The sequence below is a fragment of the Oncorhynchus kisutch genome, linkage group LG18, assembly GCF_002021735.2.
Source record: "Oncorhynchus kisutch isolate 150728-3 linkage group LG18, Okis_V2, whole genome shotgun sequence".
Lineage (NCBI taxonomy): Eukaryota > Metazoa > Chordata > Actinopteri > Salmoniformes > Salmonidae > Oncorhynchus > Oncorhynchus kisutch.
The window spans coordinates 50,058,356-50,081,137 of NC_034191.2; the positions used below are offsets into that span (position 1 = coordinate 50,058,356).

General features: G+C 43.0%; 1 protein-coding gene across 1 annotated transcript in view; it reads left to right on the forward strand.

The window, feature by feature from the left end:
- LOC109908777 (plexin domain-containing protein 2-like) overlaps window positions 1-22,782 on the forward strand; it is a 171,908-nt gene that overhangs the window by 40,955 nt on the left and 108,171 nt on the right. Inside the window, exon 2 of the mRNA XM_020507469.2 lies at window positions 14,209-14,456. Within this exon, the coding sequence (XP_020363058.1) occupies window positions 14,209-14,456 (248 nt within the window). The remainder of the gene's footprint in view (window positions 1-14,208; window positions 14,457-22,782) is intronic.

Here is a 22,782-nt window from a genome sequence, read left to right on the forward strand (position 1 = left end):
GTTTTCCTCGTTCGTCTTTCAAGCAACCACATGGTGTTGTAGCTTCGTGAAAAGGAGATGGGAGATGGGAGAGGCAGAACTTTTATAGATATTCAAGTTCCATTTCAGCAGTGTGGATGAAATGACATGTGTACATTTATCTTGCTACATAATGGAGACTGTCAGTCAGTAAGATATAGCAAATTGTGATTCCTGGTTAGTCTTGTACTATTCTTACCAACTTAGGCAATTTTAATTTAGCTAAGGTCTACAGCGCTGCCTGTATTAAAGGGCAATTCTGCCACTTTTCAACCCCACATTCAACATCTCCGCACCAAACCAATGCCTACTTATGTGAAAACTGAGTTTCTATGATCTGCGGTTTAAAAAGATAAGAAAGGTTAAACACAGTGATTTTGTACAAATCTGATGATGTCATCGGTTAGAATTTTTTTTACCATATTTTTTTCTACAAAAATGCACCGTTTTTCACATGTGTTGACACTGGCATTGTGATGGAGATAATGAAATGAGGTTGAAAAGTGGTGGAGTTGCCCTTTAATGTTGGCATCCAATTACAGGAAAATATGCACACTAAGTGAAAATGGGGATTTGCATAAATCGCTGACTGAATGAGGCTGATGTCGGTTTGAAGCATGCTCAAAGGGCTTGTTTAGTTTGTGACGTGAACCTGAAAATACATTTTTTTTTCTCTGTGTTTGGAACATTAATTAGAGATGGTGGAAACAGGAGAGCTTTGTATTTCAGTTGAATTAACCTTTGACTGTGAGTGAGTCAAGGAGTCATTAGAAAATCTATGTATTATTCAAACGACAATGCAGATATGAACAGGGCCCATTTCTTGCTGTCTCACATTGAAGAGCAGCACGGTGATATGTTTTGTCAGTGTGGTTTAGTATGGTCCTGTGTGGCTCAGTTGGCAGAGCACGGCTCTTGCAACCCCAGGATCATTGCTTTGATTCCTGCTGGGAAAATGTATGACTGTAAGTCGCTTCGGATAAAAGCATCTGCTTAATGCATAATCTCATGTTATTATATTAAGTCTTCCTGTGAAACAAAAGGCACTTTTACAGTTTCCTATCGGACCTGGTCTCCACTGTTTTTCTAAAGTTCATTCATTGACTGGTGTCTCATACTTTAAATTTCCCGGGAAGACGTTGCTGCTTTGCTATTGACAATGATCAGCTTTGTTTGGAGAGTGACTGAACTGGATGCAATTATAGACTCCATGTGAGTGGGATGTGGCTTTCTATCACAGCTTGTCGACAGATTCCACCAAAGGCTGGCTTTGGGTGCTTGACCTGGGAGACTTATCCATACTGCGTGTCTGTGTGCGTGCGTGTGCGTTTGTTGGTTTGTTTCTGGAAACACTTGATGCTTGTGTCTATTTTAGCTATCTTAGCTTACCCCTTCATCTGATGAAGGTAATTACGTCTCAACTTAATCAAACATGAAGAATTTCATGAGTAGAATCTTGACCAGGTTTTCTATGTAAAAATGGAGCAGGCACCAAGAGAGAAGAACCCATCAGAAAAATGTGTGTTAACTGTGCAAAGGGAAGAGACAACCCCGAATAAACGCTGTGGGATTTAAGAGGCATAAGCCTTGTTTGGTCCAGGATATCCCCTTAGCTGTATGCTTGGTATAAGCTGGCCCTCTGTGTGTGTGTGTCTGCCACTCTGGGTTAGCTACTGAGCGCTCCATGGCTTACTGAGAGATAGAAGCTGTCTAATTAAAGGAAAACACCACTCAAAAATGACGTTTTCACTTTTTTTCTTCTTCTCCTCATTCCACTGTTGATACAGAGTCCCAACAGATTTTGCATGACAGCAGTCAAGTATAGGATTTTCTCGATGATGTGTTTGGCATTATATGATGATTTGGCAAATTACAATTTGCTTCTTGAAAGTCCACGGGCCCTCACTGGGCCTTTATATCCCCTCAGAGGAAGAAGAACCTCTGGCAAAACACACAGAGACAGTCAATCACCAGATACACACACACACACACACACACACACACACACACACACACACACACACACACACACACACACACACACACACACACACACACACACACACACACACACACACACACATCAATAGACCAACAGTTTTTAATAGAATAATTAGATACGCCACTATGATAACATATCAAACTCGACTGCTCAACAGTTGTTTTCTTTTCAAAATAACAATGGATGGTAAATGAAAAGGTTGGGCTCATGGTGCTGTTCCAACTCCTGCGCCGTAGAGACGTGGGAACAGAGTCCACCTCTGGTTCTCAGGTAGATAGAATCTGTCCCTACCTGTTCTCTTACTCTAATGATCCTTATCTTAGTTAACGTATCTTCCATCAGTGATGGGAAAATGTGATCTTAGTTCCCACAACGTCTCACATTGATGGGAAAAGCAGAAGAAGCAGGAGAAATATTGTGTGAGAAGCGGAAGAAATACATGCGTACCCAGACACACATTAATACAAGCACCCACATACACACTATCGTACGCATCCTCACACACACACACACACACACACACACACACACACACACACACACACACACACACACACACACACACACACACACACACACACACACACACACACACACACACACATAGGTGAAAGCTTAGGGGATGAAGGAACTGGTATTGTCTGTGAAGTGGCGTGTCTGAATGGAACTCAGGCCTTTTTTTACATCCTAACCCAGTCCATTCACTGCTACAGCTTTGACCACGTTCAATTTTGGGCTCTGCTGAGCAAGACCTCTGAGGGAGCAATATTTGAGAAGAGAAGAGAAGAGTGAGGTCACTCAGATGAGAGATGTAGTCCTTTTTATGTGAAAAGTGTGAAAAGATCCCGTAACAATGTTTGTCTTGCTTTGTCAGCAGCGAACTACAAAAACACCACGTGTGCTCATAACACTGCAGTGAATAGCGATGTGGTGTAATGTTTTACAGCTGGTGTGTAATTCTTACTTATACGTTGCTTGCCAGGCCTGTTCTCTCTCATGGTAGAATTATTCAAGTGCCCCAAGGCCGTGGAGCAGACCTGTACATTACCTCAGCTTCTGAATGAGAACTAGCACTCAAACAAACACACACGCACACACACACACACACACACACACACACACACACACACACACACACACACACACACACACACACACACACACACACACACACACACACACACACACACACACACACACACACACACACACACACACACACACACAACCAGTACTCTATCACTAAAAATGAGCCAGATGCAGCACTTCATCTATTTATATGCAGATGACACAGTCTTATACTCAGCTGGAACCTCCCCGGATTTTGTGTTAAATGCTCTACAACAAAGCTTTCTTAGTGTCCAACAAGCTTCACTACCCTTAACCTTTTTCTGAACACCTCCAAAACAAAGGTCATGCGGTTTGGTAAGAAGAATGCCCCTCTCCCCAAATGTGTGATTACTGCCTCTGAGGGTTTAGAGACTGAGGTAGTCACCTCATACAAGTACTTGGGAGTATGGCTAGACGGTGCACTGTCCTTCTCTCAGCACATATCAAAGCTGCAGGCTAAAGTTAAATCTAGACTTGGTTTCCTCTATTGTAATCGCTCCTCTTTCACCCCAGCTGCCAAACTAAGCCTGATTCAGATGACCATCCTACCCATGCTAGATTACAGAGATGTAATTTATAGATCGGCAGGTAAGGGTGCTCTCTCAGATTTGCCACCTATGCTTCTTATAGAACACATCACTGCACTCTTCTGTAAACTGGCCATCTCTGTATACCCATCGCAAAGCCCACTGGTTGATGCTTCTTTATAAAACCCTCTTAGGCCTCACTCCCCCCTATCTGAGATATCTACTGCAGCCCTCATCCTCCACATACACCTGTTCTGCAAAGTCACATTCTGTTAAAGGTTCCCAAAGCACAAACATCCCTGGGTCGCTTTTCTTTTTTAGTTCACTGCAGATAGCGACTGAAACGAGCTGCAACAAACACTCAAACTGGACAGGTTTATCCCAATCTCTTCATTCAAAGACTCAATCATGGACAATTGCTGACAGTTGTGGCTGCTTTGCGTGATGTATTGTTGTCTCTATCTTCTTGCCCTTTGTGCTGTTGTTTGTGCCCAATAATGTTGGTACCATTTTGTGTTGCGACCATGTTGTTGTCATGTTGTGTGATGCTAACATGCTGTGTTGTCATGTGTTGCTGCCTTGCTATGTTGTTGTCTAGGTCTCTTTTTATGTAGTGTTGTGTGGTCTCTCTTGTCATGATGTGTGTTTTGTCCTATATTTATATTTTATTTTTTAATCCCAGGCCCCCGTCCCCACAGGAGGCCTTTTGCCTTTTGGTTGGCTGTCATTGTAAGTAAGAATGTGTATTTAACTGACTTGCCTAGTGAAATAAAGGTTAAATCATATAAATGGATGCCTGACCAGAATGTGGAATTCCACAAGCCCTCTGTTACTCAAACTGTACAGTCATGCTACCCAGGAATACACGTATTATTGTTGTTGTTCTCCACTACATCCTTCTCTCTTAATCTGTTCCTTCTTTCTTTCACTCTTTCTTTCTAGCGTTCTTATGCTCTCTCTCTCTGACTACATGGAACTCTATTCCACATCAAGTAACTCAAGCGAGCAGATAAAAACAGATAAAACTACACCTTCTGAAACTTATGGTCTGTGGAGAGACACACACAGGCACACGCATGCACTCACACATACACGCTAACACACACACTCTACACACACGTACATTGTAATGTTGTAGATTGTAGATATGTAGTGGTAAAGTAATGGTGTAAAAATGAGTAGCATGATGTACTGTTATATTGATTTTGTGATGTAACTGCCGTATTCTTGTTTGGAGCCCAAAAGAGTGCAGCAGCTAATGGGGATCCAGCTAATGGGGATCCTTAATAAATACAAATACGCACATGCACACACACACACACACACACACACACACACACACACACACACACACACACACACACACACACACACACACACACACACACACACACACACACACACACAGACACAGATACACACAGACACAGACACACACAGACACACACACACACACACACACACACCAGCTCCCAACACCCTCACACACTGACAGAACTCTTCACGGGATCAGAGTTTCCCCGGACATAGCGGTCCAGTGTGAACGCAACATTAGTCTTGATCATCTCCCAGCTCTTGCACGGATGTAATTAACACTTTGGACGGGTGGAGATAGTTTTTATTTTATTCATGGCCCGTTTTTCTCGCCTCTTCCTTCCGCTCGGCATGCGACACACCAGTTTTTTTTTTTACGACAGCCCCAAACATGTTACGAGACTCTTGAGAGTACTTTGTTCCACCTTTAATGTTTTTAAAAGGACTGCATAACCAAATGTCCCTCTTGATATATCCAGGCAGGGCCATCATTTATTGGCACCCTTGATAAAGTTGTATTGTATGAGCATGCATTCAAATCAAATCAAAAACACATTTTATTTGTCACATGCGCCGAATACAACAGGTGTAGTAGACCTTAAAGTGAAATGCTTACTTACGAGCCCTTAACCAACGATGCAGTTTTAAGAAAATACCTAGAAAGAAAAAAAGTTACAGACGAGAATTTTTTGGTTTTAAAGAGCAGCAGTAAATAACAATAGCGGGGCTATATACAGGGGGTACCGGTATAGATGTGTCAATGTGCGGGGGGCACCGGTGTCGAGGTATTTGAGATAATTATGTACATGCAGGTAGGGTTGTCAAAGTGGCTATGCACAGATAATAACAGAGAGTAGCAGCAGTGTAGTGACTTTTTAGAAGCATCTTGGACCTAGACTTGGCGCTCTGGTACCGCTTGCCGTGCGGTAGCAGAGAGAACAGTCTATGACTAGGGTGGCTGGAGTCTTTGATTATTTTTAGGGCCTTCCTCTGACACCTCCTGGTATAGAGGTCCTAGATGGCAGGAAGCTTGGCCCCGGTGATGCACTGGGCCGTACGCACTACCCTCTGTAGTGCCTTGCGGTCGGAGGCCGAGTAATTGCAATACCAGGCAGTGATGCAACCCGCCAGGAGGCTCTCGATGGTGCAGCTGTAAAATCTTTTGAGGATCTGTGGACCCATGCCAAATCTTTTCAGTCTCCTGAGGGCGAATAGGTTTTGTCGTGCCCTCTTCACGACTGTCTTGGTGTGCTTGCACCATGTTAGTTTGTTGTTGATGTGGACGCCAAGGAACTTGAAGCTCTCAACCTGCTCCACTACAGCCCCGTCGATGAGAATGGGGGCGTGCTCGGTCCTCTTTTTCCTGTAGTCCACAATCCATCTCCTTTTCGATCATTATAGCTCAGTATTTGTATGATTTATTTTATAGTAGTTTTTGCTCATCTTTATCAAGGGTGGCAATAATTATTGACCTGACTGTGTATGCACGACTATTTTCTATTCCATGTGGGCCTTGGTCATAAGTGGTGCACTACATAGAGAATAGGGTACCATTTACAGGTGCTGTTTGCCTCAGGGGGACTACTAATTTGCCCATGTCTTCTCTCTGGGGTAATAAGGACATGTTGAAACAGGTAGAGAGAACAGCACACTTTCTTCTGTATAATTACAGAGGCCCGAGGGTGTATGCATGGCTTTCATGTCTTTGTTACTCTTAAAAGTTCCTCTTTTTGTCACCACACCTTCTAGAACAGACAACTCTGACGCGTCTACAGCATTAAACAATGACTCAAAGAACATCAACTATGGCTAATCTGAACTACTGTAAGGTTCACGTGCATTATAATCAAAGCCAGTAGTGTAATTCAAATCAACGCATTGCCTTTTCATAATATCAGCTGTAACTGATGACATTAACTGAGAGTTGGCTGTGAAGAGTTTTATCCGAGGGAGTACAGAGTAAGTCTGTGAGGGAGCCTCCCTACCTCATTTACCTTCTCATATTTGATGTGATATCACGTCAGCACTTTTCACTAAAACTCTATTTATGAACACTTAAATCAAATCCTCTTTCTGCTTACCACTACCTCTGTTTAGATTGACCACGGCTGCTAAGTATTGTCCTGGAAGTTTTTTCGATCTATGAATTCATCCCCAATGGCACTCTATTCCTTATAGTGCACTACTTTTGATCAGGGCCCATGGAGCTCTGTTCAAAAGTAGTGCACTACATATATAGGGATAGCTTGCTATTTTGGACGCATTCTAATGTTTTCCCTCTGTTTTCTTCTCTTGCTGTTTCCCTCACTATGTGTCAGTATGTCCATACCCCTGCCCATTGCACTTGGGTAGCATGGAGCTATTCGGTTTCGGTTCGGTTTCGGTTTGGATTATTAAAAAAATAATCACGATTTTTGGGGTTGAATGCTGTAACAGCACAGAATAAAACAATTATTACATTGTCCCATGATGGTAGTGAATGCCCATTTCACTTATTAACCATTGTTTTTTTTCAAATTACAGTACTTTAATAAAATATTTTTTTATTTAACTAGGCAAGTCAGTTAAGAACAAATTCTTATTTTCAATGACGGCCTAGGAACAGTGGGTTACCTGCCTGTTCAGGGGCAAAACAACAGATTTTGTACCTTGTCAGCTCGGGGATTTGAACTTGCAACCTTTCGGTTACTAGTCCAATGCTCTAACCACTAGGCTACCCTTCATTTGTTGTGTGTATTACATTCATTTTATTTAATGACTTCATTATTTCATCCCAAGTCATCATCTCATCTCTATAGAGCTGCTGCCAATACTGTTACAAAATCACTATTTTGTAGTTCTTCAAAGTAATTAAGGCATACTTTTATGACTGCTGAAGACCAACTATTAATAACTTTGATTGTTTCTTTTTTTGAAGAAATGCCTCGCAAAGCAACAGCTGCTCGCTGTATGCGATCAAGATGTGCAGACCGGACAAGTAGATGCGCATGGGATTATGGTCATTGTTGTTAATTACAACGTTTTATGTGCTAAACTATGTAAAATATTGGCCTGTCGGAAACTACAACTCCCTACAACATTGCAGCAAGAGGCTGGATCTGATTTTATCTCTAGAGAAACTGTGCAGAAAGAAAACACAGGAAATGGAATTCAAATAATTGAACCATTGGTCAATTAGTTGTTTAAAAAACAAAAAATAGCAGAAATGTTGGTTAATCCCTCAGCACTGTACTTGGATAAACATGTATGTTCTCATCAGGTGATAGGGTCTGGTCAAACCTTTCTGTCTGACACCCCATCTGGACCTGTGGACATATCTGAGAAGGTTCAAGTTGTCTTGACACAGAGCACAGGCCATTTTTGCTGTTTGCTGCTGTCATTGACTGACAGAAAATAAAAGGAGTGTACATCTTTCCTCTCCTCCCTCCCCATCTAATTTTTGGGAAATAAACATCCAAGCAGTCACCCACTGCTTTTGTCTTCTATGTAATTATTTACCTTTATCTAGTATTCATTTTCTACCAAGCAACGGCAGTGTCTGCACTCTGCACGCTGGTTTTACTGATGTGTTTCATGGATTTCTGGCCTGTAGTATAGTGTTGATCTTGTGAATCGATATCCTGGATGAGCGATGCCAGACAGACCCATGAGGAGAGTTAGACTTCAGAATCCATACTCATAGAATACTTTGAACCTTTCTGTCACTCTCTTCTCCCTCAGTTCTCCCTTCTCCCTCCCTCAGGACAGAAAAGCTCTGTCCTTTTTTATTTTGGGGGGGGCATTTTCTCCCCGTCACGCTGGCCTTTCCATCGCTCTCTCCCTCGCTCCCCTTTCTCTCACTCACTGACCCAGCCATAAGTGCCAAGCTCACTGTTTGTTTTCTTCATCAGGAGATTCATTAAGATTAATATATCAAGTAGACCTTGACTGTCATCCAGCGCGATCACCCGGCTCTCCCGTTGTGCTCAGAAACTTTAATGAGGACCAATTGGGGGGAGGAACTGTAGGGGGAAGGTTGTTTGCAGAGCCATTTTGCTTTTTACATCATCATCATTTCTGGCTTTTCCTGCTCGTGTTTCTAACTTTGCGCCTCAAGCCTGAGGTTATTTGCGGACATTTCGCAGGCCTCCAGCTGTGTCTGTGGATCATGACAGAGCACTTCTGACATCACCACCCACTGAAGGATCACTAATGAGGGGAACCCGCCGGAACGATTATAGAAATAATTGTAATTTACTCCCATTAAATTGGAATCATAATATTTGAAACCTCGTTCATTTCTAATGATTTCACACTGTGTGCAACCAATGACATTTCTCTGACTAGATGATTACCTTTAGCGGTTTTCTTCTAAATATTTTTCAGAGGAAAGCACAAACTAAACTGTGGGAGAGCCCAGGAGGAGACACCCTTGGGTTTTCTGACCTCAATGATACTTCCTGATAGCCAGGTTAAGGAGACTGACCGCTGTGCTCACAAGATCAGGATGGTTTCTTCCTGGTTAAATAAAATCTAAATGAAACGGCACTGAGTTTTAGGTACATCAGTAGACCTTGTCTTATAGTGTCTTATAGGATATCTATGGCTCCTCAGCCCCACCTCAGATAGGTGCTCATGTGTCCAGGGTTTCTGTGGATACCCTAGGGCCCCAGGGTGGTGTCTCCAGGGTGCTTGGCAGGGGCTCCTGCTACATTGATGAAGCAGCTTTCAGTGGGAGAAGGGTGGAAAAGACACCCCTGAAAAAGAGAGTTATACACAGCTTAGGAAACCAATGGAGCCTTTATGCCAAAAGGCTTTCCTCCAACATGCACTAACACACACACACACACACACACACACACACACACACACACACACACACACACACACACACACACACACACACACACACACACACACACACACACACACACACACACACACACAGCATTGCTCTCTCCAGTATCAGCCAGCCTTGTACGGAAGTGTCCTGTCAGTGCCATTGAGTCAGATATACACCCAGAGAAAGGGGTCAACCAGAAGGACCCAAACACCCAAACAGAATGAAAAGAAGGGGGGCAGACAACGCCTTTACACTGTGATTTTATGATCTCCTAAATGTCCTTGAAAGCTGTAGGTTAAACCGAATTACAGTTCTTCTGGCATTTGTGGGTTAGTCGTGTTGACAGGCGTGAATCGGGCGAGAAGAGCCGCTCTTGAGAGTCACAGCGAAGGTATGCAGGGTATTCAGTGGGAGTGAAAGAGGAAAGGAGGGGAAAGATTTCCTCTCACACAAAAGCTAAAGGAACACACTCATCCAGGGGGAAGTCTCGTCCTGCTGCGAATGTATTTGTGGTGTTCCTCAGGGGTCGGTACTCTCCCCTCTGAAATGACTAACACAGAGCAAGTATTTTCTTGACAATGAGAGTTCTCAAACCCTAAATCAGTTGGGAGAAGTATCGAGCCATTACAGAGAGAGTGATGAACAGACCACAGCGCAGGTTTTTTTTCTTCATGGTGACTCAGAGAGAGAGATTCTGTGAAAAATACAATACATTTGGTCAGGGTATCTTTTGTCCAGGCATGGTGTATTCTGAAGTTGTCATGGTCCCACCTGGCACCAGAGGGCGGCTGAGACCACCCTAGAGACTTTTATTGGACTCAGGTGTGTCTTATTGTTTCATGATTGAGTCCCTGCTAAAATAGGTGTGTTTTCTTTGGTCCTTTGCAGAAGCTTGAATTGTTTACAGTGTGTGTTCATTTCCTGAGTGAGTTTTTGAGACTTAGTGTTTGTTGTTTTTTCAAGTGAATTGTGTTCATGCGGCTACCATATCTCAGTAAAGCATTATGTTTATCCTTAACTACTGATTCCTCCTCTGGTCTCTTCTCTGCACCTGGGTCCAACCTTACTTCTGTTACGTGGCATTCTCTTTCGGCAACTTTCCACCATATACATTGACGTGTCTAACAAAGATCCTTTGGTGGGTAAGAAATAAGGTAAGTGATCCTGGAATGTACAGTACAGGTTCCCTTTGGATCGGAATATACATTGCTGGTTGCCAGGGAATCTCGCGAGCATCCATTGTCTAGGTAGACGTAGCTCATGAACTTGAGTTGGTTGGAGGCGACAGTGAGAGAGATGGAGAGTGGGGGCCTGAGAGCAAGAGAGGGAGAGGTGAGTGAATGCTTGGCTACAGGAGCAGTGTTAGACACCTAAGAAGAACATAATTGAGCTCTGCATAGCAAAGAGTAGCATGCTACGTGCTCCAAGCAGACATCGCTGACTAGACTCCATAATGAGAGGAGTGTTTTTAGCAACATGATCAGCATCCAAATTCCTTGAATTAAAGCACTTCTGGAAAGATTTGACTAACTGTATTGATAGTGTGACCTGTGGTTTGACATGATTATTATTACAGGGGTCAACGAGTCAAATGGTTGGACACACCTACTTATTCCAGGGTTTTTCTTTATTTTGACTATTTTATACATTGTATAATAATAGTGTAGACATCAAAACTATGAAATAACACATATGGAATCACGTAGTGACCAAAAAAGTGTTAAATAAATCAAAATACATGTTTGAGATTCTTCAAAGTAGCCACCCTTTGTCTTGATGACAGCTTTGCACACTCTTGGCTTTCTCTCAACCAGCTTTATGAGGTACTCACCTGGAATGCATTTCAATTAACAGGCGTGCCTTGTTAAAAGTTCATTTGTGGAATTTCTTTCCTTCTTAATGCTTTTGAGCCAATCAGTTGTGATATGACAAGGTAGGGGTGGTATACAGAAGATAGCCATATTTGGTTAAAGACCAAGTCCATATTACAGCAAGAACAGCTCAAATAAGCAAAAAGAGAAACGACAATCCATCATTACTCTAAGACATGAAGGTCAGTCAATGCGTAAAATTTCAAGAAATGTAAACGTTTCTTCAAGTGCAGTCACAAAAACCATCAAGCGCTATGATGAAATTGGCTCTCATGAGGATCGCCACAGGAAAGGAACACCCAGAGTTATCTCTGCTGCAGAGGCTCAGTTCATTAGAGTTACCAGCCTCAGAAATTGCAACCCAAATAAATGCTTCACAGAGTTCAAGTAACAGACAAATCTCAACATCAACTGTTCAGAGGAGACTGCGTGAATCAGGCCTTCATGGCCAAATTGCTGCAAAGAAACCAATACTAAAGGACACCAATACGAAGAAGATACTTGATTGGGCCAAGAAACAAGAGCAATGGACATTAGACCAGTGTAAATCTGTGCTTTGGTCTGATGATTCCAAAATTTATATTTTTGGTTCCAACCACCGTGTCTTTGTGAAATGCAGAGTAGGTGAACGGATGATCTCTGCATGTGTGGTTCCCACCGTGATGCATGGAGTAGGAGGTGTGATGGTCTGGGGAGCTTTGCTGGTAAAACTGACTGTGATTTATTTTAAATTCAAGACACACTTAACCAGCATGGCTACCACAGCATTCTGCAGATATACGCCATCCCATCTGTTTGCGCTTGGTGGGACAATAGACAGTGACCCCACACACCTTCAGGCTGTGTAAGGGCTATTTGATCAAGAAGGAGAGTGATAGAGTGATGCATCAGATGACCTGGCGTCCACAATCACCCAACATCAACCAAATTGAGATGGTTTGGGATGAGTTGGATCACAGTGAAGGAAAAGCAGGCAAGTGCTCAGAATATGTGTGAACTCCTTCAAGACTGCAGGAAAATCCTTCAGGTGAAGCTGGTTGAGAGAAAGCCAAGAGTGTGGAAAGCTGTCATCAAGGTAATGGGTGGCTACTTTGAAGAATCTCAAATATAAAATATACTTGGATTTGTTTAACACTTTTTTTGGTTACTACATGATTCCATATGTGTTATTTCATAGTTTTCATGTCTTCACTATTATAAAAAAAAAAAAGAAACCCTTGAATGAGTAGGTGTGTCCAAACTTTTGACTGGTACTGTACATGTCCTGGTTGACCCCTGTAATCATAATCATGTCAAACCACGTGTCAAACCTGTATATTACAGTACATTTGGACGTATGCGCTGTGTAGTGTTCTCAAAAAAATGAGAGACAGCCGCGGACACAAGTCAGCAACAGAGGAAACACAGCACCTCCTGCTCTCCTGGGGAACGCTGCTGGTCTCATAGCTGTAATGACCTTTAATGGTCAGGCAGGCTTAGAACCAACTTCAGGTCTGGGAACTTACATTTTAGTTGGGAAAGTGATTAAAAGGACAAACCTAGGCTAGGCTCTAGGACACATTGAAGTGGTAATCTGCCTTATGTCGTGTGTGTGTGCCTGTGAGTGTTGTGCGTGTGTGCCCTGTCCTCACTGTGCCACGTTTGAACACAGGGAACCAACTGCCATCTGCAGAGAGAAAGCAGTCAGTCAGCACAGCAGTCTGGAACTGTACTCAAGTGTCTGTGTCTAATAACACCGCAGCTTCTCTCATGTCTTCAGTTTACCACCTCAGTGCATTAGGGATGATAAGGTATGACAATTGGCCCTGGGATTTTTCTCAACACATGACCTAACCAGCTATAACTTGGGCCCAGAGTTTTTCCTGACCAGAGTTTGTCGTCGTCCTGGACAGGTCCCATGTTCAGGAACAACTCCAGGTACTAGGTGTGACTGTGGGCCTCTGGTGTGTCTAAAATGGCTTCACTGCTAATATGCACCTGTTTCATCCGAAGTAGTATAATTTCTCCATAAAGCAACGAGGAATAGTCCATTGAGATAGTGAATTATGAGAGTGGCAGACAATTAATTACCCGACCAGAGTTTTGGCTCCACCACTGAACCTCTGCCTTGTTGACCTTAAAAATATGATTGTTCTATATAATTACGCTGCTACGCTCCACTGGTGTACAATATAGTTTCTCATTCTAGTCTGACTACTTAAAAAAGTTAATTGTTGAGAATATCTTGGTATACAAATTATACTGAGGAGAGAGCGGAGTGATTGCGATATTAAAGGAGTTGTATTGTCATCACCTTTTCCATTTCAGAGCAAAGAAAATATTGGATATGATAACAAATGGCTCGTGGCTTTTAAATAAATGTGAATCATTTTAATATATAGTCAATTTTGTACATATATTTATTCTTTATATTATCTGCTGCTTCTGCAAAAGATAATGGGGATCCAAATAAACAAATAACCTACAATATGTCACTGCAACAAGCCTGTTCCTCTTGTACTCATCTCCCCTCCTTCTCTCTCTATCTCTCTCTGTGCACCCCAGGGGACTCCTACTCCTACGTGCAAGGGCAGCCTCTGGCTAAGGAGGACATGGCGGTTGATGTGAAGCTGTACAGTCATCGGTGGAGGAGGTGGCTGTCCCCAGAACAGCCACGTAACAGGGACAGCAACAGGGCCAGCCAGGACCAAGAGCAGGGTCAGGATCAGGGTCAAGACCAACCTGATGGGGGTTTCCCAGGCCTGCTCTCAGCAGAGGACAGCCAGGACACTGACAACAGCTCCCAGATAGAGGTACAGTCCATGAACAGTGTTACCCCAACCCAAGGAGGGCCGGCCTCCCTACATACCTCTGTTGCCCCCTTTAAAAAAAAAGAAAAGTGGTTCAATTGTTTAGTGTTTTTATAGATTTTTCCCACACAACACAAACATGAACACCAACAAACAGAATAGACCCTAAATGGATTACTATTGATTTGAACTGAACGTTTGGTGTTTGTAGCACTGAATGTTCATGGGGCCTGGTGTTCTGCCAAGGAAAAACTATTTCGGGGAAACACTTGGGCGCACAGAGTGAACACCCCAGATCATCTGAGACAGGAAGGAAGAATGTCAGATGTTCTCTGTTATGTCTCTATTAGAATATGAACACAGGTTAAACTGCCTTAGTTCCTCAATACCCTTCAATCTAAAACTACTCCGAAACATATTCCCTGGCAACTCCCCAAGGAGAGAAAATAGACCTCCCTAGAACAGAGTGATTAGATGATGATAAAAAACTGGACTAGAGGCGCTTTTGGCAGATGAATACTTAATGTCTAATTAACGCCCAGCACATCCCCCATGTAGATATTCATCCTAAACGTCTGTGTGCGGACTGAGGGTGAGTCACATTAAAGCACCTCAGAAAGAGGCTAGGTCCCAAAATAGCACCCTATACCCTACAAAGTGCACTACTTTTGACCAGAGCCCTATGGGGCCTGGCCAAAACGAGTACACTATATAGGGAATTAGGTGCATTTGGGATGAAGCCCAGAACAACAGATTAACTTAGACCTCGTTGACCTTCTCGACAGTCACAAAATATGGAGATTAATTGCTGGCTCTTGGTCTGTCACTCCGTCCCCATGAAACGAAATAAAAGGCAAGAACCTGGGTCCCTTGTTATTGTTCCTACTAGCCCAGCTCAGCGCTGCAGCCTAGCACTCAGGTGTTTAGTCGTAACGATGGCGGTGGCGCATCTGGTCCAGACAGATTATTAAGTCACCCCGTGCCTTCTAATCATCTCAGGTCTACAGCCCCAGTGTCGCTTCGTGTGATAACAGACGACACGTTGATCACTCCACACACACACACAAATGCACCCACCCACCCGCACACATACACATGCGTGCACACACACACACAAACACACACACTCACTCCCTGTTTTCTTCCTTCTTCCTGGGCTCATTTATCGTTGCGTTGTGTGTCTGGGACAGCGTCGGCTTTTAGCACAAATACCCCGTCATTTCCTCTGTCATGTCACCCCCACCACCATAGTCTCACTCCCCCTTCACCCCACCTTCCCCTTCCAGTATGCCTCTCTGTCTTCAAGAGGAAGGCTAAAGTCTTTTATATTCACATCCTTAGATTAATAAGAGGCTGCTGACACCTTCCTTCCGGCCCAGCTCTGGTCTGATTATCAATACTCACTCTGCAAAAACTGGTTGAATCAATGTCGTTTCCATGTAATTTCAACCCCCAAAATGTGATGATGTTGAATCAACTGATTGGATTTGCAAAGAGTCATCAATGTAAGGGAATTTCATCTCTTTTTTTTTTCACCCAACTTTTAACCCAAATCTAATGACACGGTGACATTTTTTTGTTGATTTCACATTAAATTCACTTTAGGTGTCAACTCGACCAACTGTAAATCAAAACTAGACGTTGAACTGACATCTGTGCCCAGTGGGAAAGGGACTGTCTCATCTCGTCCGATATGACCAGAAGGAAGGGAAGAAAGGATGGTGTCTTTAGTAAAGGAGGGGAGGAATACAGTGAGCATTCATCATCATAGGTGGGAATATTTTTATCATCGGTTTCTTTTACTTTGCTGAAATGCTTGGAAACTCCCAGCACCGCAATAAATCTGTTTGTCAGAATCTCTTAGAGATGACAGAGACATTCTCCTTGGAGCCTAGGATCACTGCAACCGATCAAACGAACCAGATTATGTGTGTGCGTGTGTATAAAAGGTGTCCTCAGGTAAACCCAATGACATTCAGGTGTGCTGCAAAGCGTTGGAATGAGCTAACATTAAAACAATTTGAATTAACCTCGTAATCCAGCTTTTCTCTATAGGTCCTTATCAATAAAACCTCACAATACGGTGCAGAACATTTTGATTTGACTGCTGGGGAGCAAGGAGACCCCCCCAGCTCCGCCAAAACCATTGACAACTATGTGCCATTTTCAAGGGATTGCTTAAAAAATGTTATAACTATTTGGTTTTAATATCATCACCTCTTGAAGAGGATAGTTAGAACTACAGTTCCCATAATTCCACATTTAGTTCTATCATCAGATTTATACAGCAAGTAACTGCATACTTTTCATCATCAGTAAATATCAATTGATCATGTGTTTTCAGATATGTGAAGGTAGACATGTCCATTTGGCGTGTGGCTAGCTAGCTAGCTAAGCAAACAGCGTGTCATTTAGCTTTCTTCATCAGAGATTAGGCTTTTAGAAAGAGCTTGACGTCGGCAAGTCCTCGTCCTGGTAAAGTTGCCAGTCAGACTACTGTCATCACCACTATAGATGGAAAGCAAATCAAACAATATTTGGATATAGCCATCTAGTTTATCTCCTGAAAGTTAGATTGTTAACTAGCTATATTGACGTGATCTGTTATTAGCTAGCCAGACAATTTGACATGGCCCATCAATCAATAGCCTATCATGTCTGTCAGCACTGCAGCAATTGTGATTAAACATGTTGAATGTTGAAAAGGGGATAATGTCGGCTAACTTCGCTAGGTAGGCCTACGTTGGCTGGAGTAAAAAGTACATTAGGTCTCCTTTATCACTATGGTTAGTCAACTGTACAAGGTTTCTACCGGTAGCTTGCGAAGTAAAACTGATCAGCTAACAGTACATCGGCAAATGCGCCTTTCTGCTGCTTGACAGACAGAGTGCACAATGGATGGGAAATTAACCTAAACCCCCCCCCCCCATACTTGTCAGGTATATTTAACTTTCTATTTTATATCCCTCAAGTCCAATTAATGGTGGCCAATATTGAGAGATATCGTGAGGCTGCCCTACGCATCTGGAAATTACATTATCAATTGATGGTTTGCTGATCATGAAAAGTATGCAGGTACTTGCTGTATAACTCCGGTGATAGAGCTCAATGGGTACAATTGTTTTGCATGGAATAATCATACGTTTGTGGTTCTGACTATGGTCTTCAAGAGGTGATGATATTAAAAACAAATAGTTAACATTTATTTCACAATCCCTTGAAAACGGCGCGCAGATGTCAATGGTTTTAGCGGTGTAGCTCCCTCCAGTAACCACGAGCACAACTGTTCCTTGATTTTTAACTGTCGGTTTTATTCTGTAGTTCTAGTTAGAATTATCACCTCCCGTGAGAACTATAAAGTAAATGAAAATACAGTTAAGCACACTCTTACAACCTTATCTTACGAGTGACTTGTTAGCTTGGTATAACGCTGAAGTGCTTTACATACATAAAAACTGTTTAGCAGGAGACACAACGGTATCAGATTAAACACACAAATAAAGGACAAATACCTCATTGGCTGCTTATTACAGAAGGGAGGAAATCCAAAACCTTCACACTTCTTATTCCTGACATGAATTCACACTTCTTCCTTAATTATTATAACGTTACCATCCTAACATACACACTTCAACCGAAGACACAAAAAAATCTAGCTAACAGGCTTCCCGGGTGGCGCAGTGGTCTAAGGCACTGCATCGCAATGTGCCACCAGAGACTTTGGGTTCGAGCCCAGGCTAGTGTTGTCCGGGTCTCATCACTCACTAGCGATTTCTGTGGTGGGCTGGGTGCAGTGCATGCTGACCAGGTCGCTAGGTGCACAGTTTTCCTCTGACACATTGGTGCGGCTGGGTTGGATGCTGGGTTGGATGCGTGCTGTGTTAAGAAACAGTGTGGCTTGGTTGGGTTGTGTTTCGGAGGACGCATGCCTCTCGAACTTAGTCTCTCCCGAGCCCGTACAGGAGTTGTAGCGATGAGACAAGATAGTAACTACTAACAATTGGATACCATGAAATTGGGGAGAAAAAAGGGGGTAAAATGTTAAATTTAAAAAAAAAACTAGCTTAAACAGCGTGAGATTGCCTTCACTCCAAAAGTGTGTTGCTACGATAATAATCCCCGTTACAATAGTTGTTAGCCACGTAGGTCTGCTTGTCTCATCATTTCCCCCGCATAGTGAACATAAACAATTCAAACAAAAAACAACAACATAGACTGACAGATTAATTGTCAGTTACTAAGCGGAGCTGGGGGTCACCTTGCCCCCCCAACAGACAAATAGAATGCTCTGCACCTTATTGTGACCTTTTATTGATATCAACACATTGATTGTGTGACGAATTTCTCGTTCGTTCGAGTAGCAAAGCACTGAACCAGTAAGTACTTGTTGTTGGAAGTACAAACCATTGGTTTGTTGTAGTGTTGTTGTTGTTTTAACTGGTGATATTGCTGTAACTTTATTAACTACATTAATTAGGTGAATGTGGTGGTGATGATTATCACAATCACGCCATGTTAAATTCCACATTACCTTGTCAAAGACTGGAGCAGCTCCTCAGAACGAAGCAGCTGTCATGCCCTGATCTGTTTCACCTGTTCCTGTGATTGTCTCCACCCCCTCCAGGTGTCGCTTATTTTCCCCAGTGTATATATCCCTGTGTTTCCTGTCTCTCTGTGCTAGTTCGTCTTGTATGTTTAGTCAAGTCAACCAGCGTGTTTTTCCCATACTCCTTTTGCTATTCTCCTTTTCCAGTCCTCCCAGTTTTGACCCTGTTTCTGGACTCCATACCCGCCTGCCTTACCATTCTGCCTGCCTTGTCTGCCACTCTGTATCTCCTGGACTCTGATCTGGTTTTGACCTTTTCGCCTGTCCACGACCATTCTCTTGCCTACCCCTTTGGATTAATAAACATTGTAAGACTCCAACCATCTGCCTCCTGTGTCTGCATCTGGGTCTCGCCTCGTGCCTTGATAGCAGCAGCATGTCAACAAACAGACACACAGACAAGTCTCAGTATAAATATAATACCACTCATTGGATGTTAGATTATCTCTTATTGCCACACTCCTTAGTTAGTTTATTTAAACGTATAAACCTCTTCCACTACCATAATTTTTTTGCGGGAGAGATTATTGTTTTAATGTATGTGTTGTGACATTATATGCAATTTAAATCAAGTTTGATTTGCTTTGATTCAAAGCAAGTACACAATTTCTCTTCATGAAAATGACACTTTCTAGTTCCATATATACTGTTCCGTTATATCTTCCTGGCACACAGTATAGTGAAGGCCAAGACCATAAAACCCAGGTCAAGCTATTACAACTACTCAGCCTCCTTTCCTGTCATGTTTCCTCCTCTGAACTGACTGTGTGTATGGCCAAATAAATCAAGGAAGTGTTCAAGTTTTAAGTATGCCTCGGTGGTTTATTATCACATATTGCCCTATAAATGTCAGTTACCAGGAGCATGCACTATACTGTACGTTCTGTTTCTGTGATTACAAGAGATTGTGCACTCGCTGTGTTGTTAGCGTAGCTTAGCCTCTTTCGCTGCATGGGGAGTTGTTTGATGAAGTGCTGCTTTTTGATGTCTGTCCAGCCAGGGTCATATTCATGAATGCACATCTTTGCAAAACATTTTGTAATAGAAAACAAGTGTTGCTTTTTGGAGGATTTCATGTAGCCCCCCCCCCCTCTATTTTGGCCCTCGTGGTGGATACAACCCTGGTCTGTGCTGTCTGTGTCTGATTGCTCAAAATAATCCCAGGGGAGGTTTGCATATTACATTATCCATGTCTGTTTAGTTGGAGATAGAGCGCGAGGGAAAGGAATCCCTCCGGGAATTGACTTGGCTCTTACATTTTTCATTGCTTCATTTGATTTCCTTCTCATATTCAGTTGCAGAACAATGCTTTTAGTGTGATGCTTTTACAGTGCCTTTTATTAAAAGATTATCTGCGAGCGATGCATTTCTAAATGAATGTTTAATATACTTCAGTATATGACAGTATCAGGAAATAGCTTAATTCATGCTGATTGGTGTCAGTAATACTAGTTGGTTGACTGCAGTACTCAGCACAGTTATTGCTCTCCAAACTGAACCTGCAGGTCTGCCTTGACCTTAGCCTGCCTACCCTCTCTCACTGTCCCACCTGTGGAGTGTGTCTCTCTCTGCCAGACCTTCCTCTACTGTGGTTGCTAGCATAGCAGTGCTAACACGCCTTTTTTTTTTACCCCTTTTTCTCCCCAATTTCGTGGTATCCAATTGTTTTTTAATAGCTACTATCTTGTCTCATCGCTACAACTCCCGTACGGGCTCGGGAGAGACGAAGGTTGAAAGTCATGCGTCCTCCGATACACAACCCAACCATGCCGCACTGCTTCTTAACACAGCTCGCATCCAACCTGGAAGCCAGCCACACCGATGTGTCGGAGGAAACACCGTGCACCTGGCAACCTTGTTTAGCGCGCACTGCGCCCGGTCCGCCACAGGAGTCGCTGGTGCGCGATGAGACCAGGATATCCCTACCGGCCAAGCCCTCCCTAACCCGGACGACGCTAGGCCAATTGTGCATCGCCCCACGGACCTCCCGGTCGCGGCCCAGAGTCTCTGGTGGCACAGCTGCAGTACAGCGCCCTTAACCACTGCACCACCCGGGAGGCCCCCAACACGCTGTTTTTCTATCAGCCTCCAACGTATCTTGTGGCTAAAGCACTGGAAGTCAATATCTTGAGATGAAGGAAGTTGCCAATATCGTGTTAGTTAGGGATGGATCGACATTTACATAATTGTTACCCTGGAGGAAAATGAGGGTGGGTCATGCTAATTCAATTTCAGTCAAGGGGAGGGTTTAGTATTTTTTTTTTAAATCTTGTCCAGGGGAGGGTCATGTAATTGATAAAATTCCAATATTTCTCAGTGTTTTAGAATGAGTTGCTTATTAGGCTGAGCGCGCAATATCAAGTGCGCCTATAGGCTATTTAGTGTGGTCTCAATCAAATGATCCATACCCTATAGGCTACGAAGTGCACGCTCGGAGAAGCACAGATCAAAGTTATATTTCTAAGGTAGCTGCTGGGATGGTGTAAATACAGCTAGGCTGCATTACACACGGCAATGAATATTGTAACACTGAGCTCCGGTCTGCTCTGCTCTTGCTGATGAAATAGGGTTTGGTGTGCTGCCTAACAATTGACTGTGCTGTGTTGGCCTACAGTGGCAGTTCAGGAGGAGAGTCAAAGGCTTCTTCCAAAGGTTTTATTTATTAGGCCTATTCCAAAAGATCTTGCGCGCGGACTAGCCTAGAGCTTGCTACTACTATAATTGATTTGATTAAAAACAATATGTTACTTGCTCATGATGTGTTTATGAGAGTTCTTAACCTCGCAAATTCGGGTCGGCATAATTCATTTCAACCGTCATCCATAGATTTGTTGGTTAATTCCTCCACCCACTATGCACTCTTTAAATGGTCTACTTCCGTGTCAGTGAAGGAATGCTAAGTTAAAACCAAAACTCGAATTGAGGGGGTATGAGAAGGTATGCCATAGGCAATGTTCCCTCTAATTTCTTGGGGCACGAAGCACATTTTAGGTATTGTGAGCGGAAACTTGAACATTGTGAGACTTTTTTGCAACTTCCGGTGTACATTTACAGTGAACACTGAGGCTGTACCCTTACATTTTTAGACAGTAGCCAATAGGCTATTGTGGCTATTTGAGCATAATGTACAGTTGTTCTACCAACAAAACTAATGGAGCAAATCTCATAACATTTTCACATGGAAATATCTTTTGATTTCTATGATATAGCCTACAGTAGCCTATATGTGGTGTTAAATACAGGCCTATATTGCAGAATTTTAAAATTGTTTTTACATTATAAAGGGCTTGACACAATGACACAATGGGCCAAATAGGTGACTGTAAATTGAATTGTATTGTGTTGTATGGCACAAGACACCACTTTACAAAATACAATTAATTACTATTAACATACAGAGAATTAGACAATGTACATTAGCCTACCCGTCTGCCCGTGGCCACGCACGCCTCCAACTCAATCATCAAGTTTGCAGACGACACAACAGTGGTAGGCTTGATTACCAACAACGACGAGACGGCCTACAGGGAGGAGGTGAGGGCCCTCGGAGTGTGGTGTCAGGAAAATAACCTCACACTCAACGTCAACAAAACTAAGGAGATGATTGTGGACTTCAGGAAACAGCAGAGGGAACACGCCCCTATCCACATCGATGGAACAGTAGTGGAGAGGGTAGCAAGTTTTAAGTTCCTCGGCATACACATCACAGACAAACTGAATTGG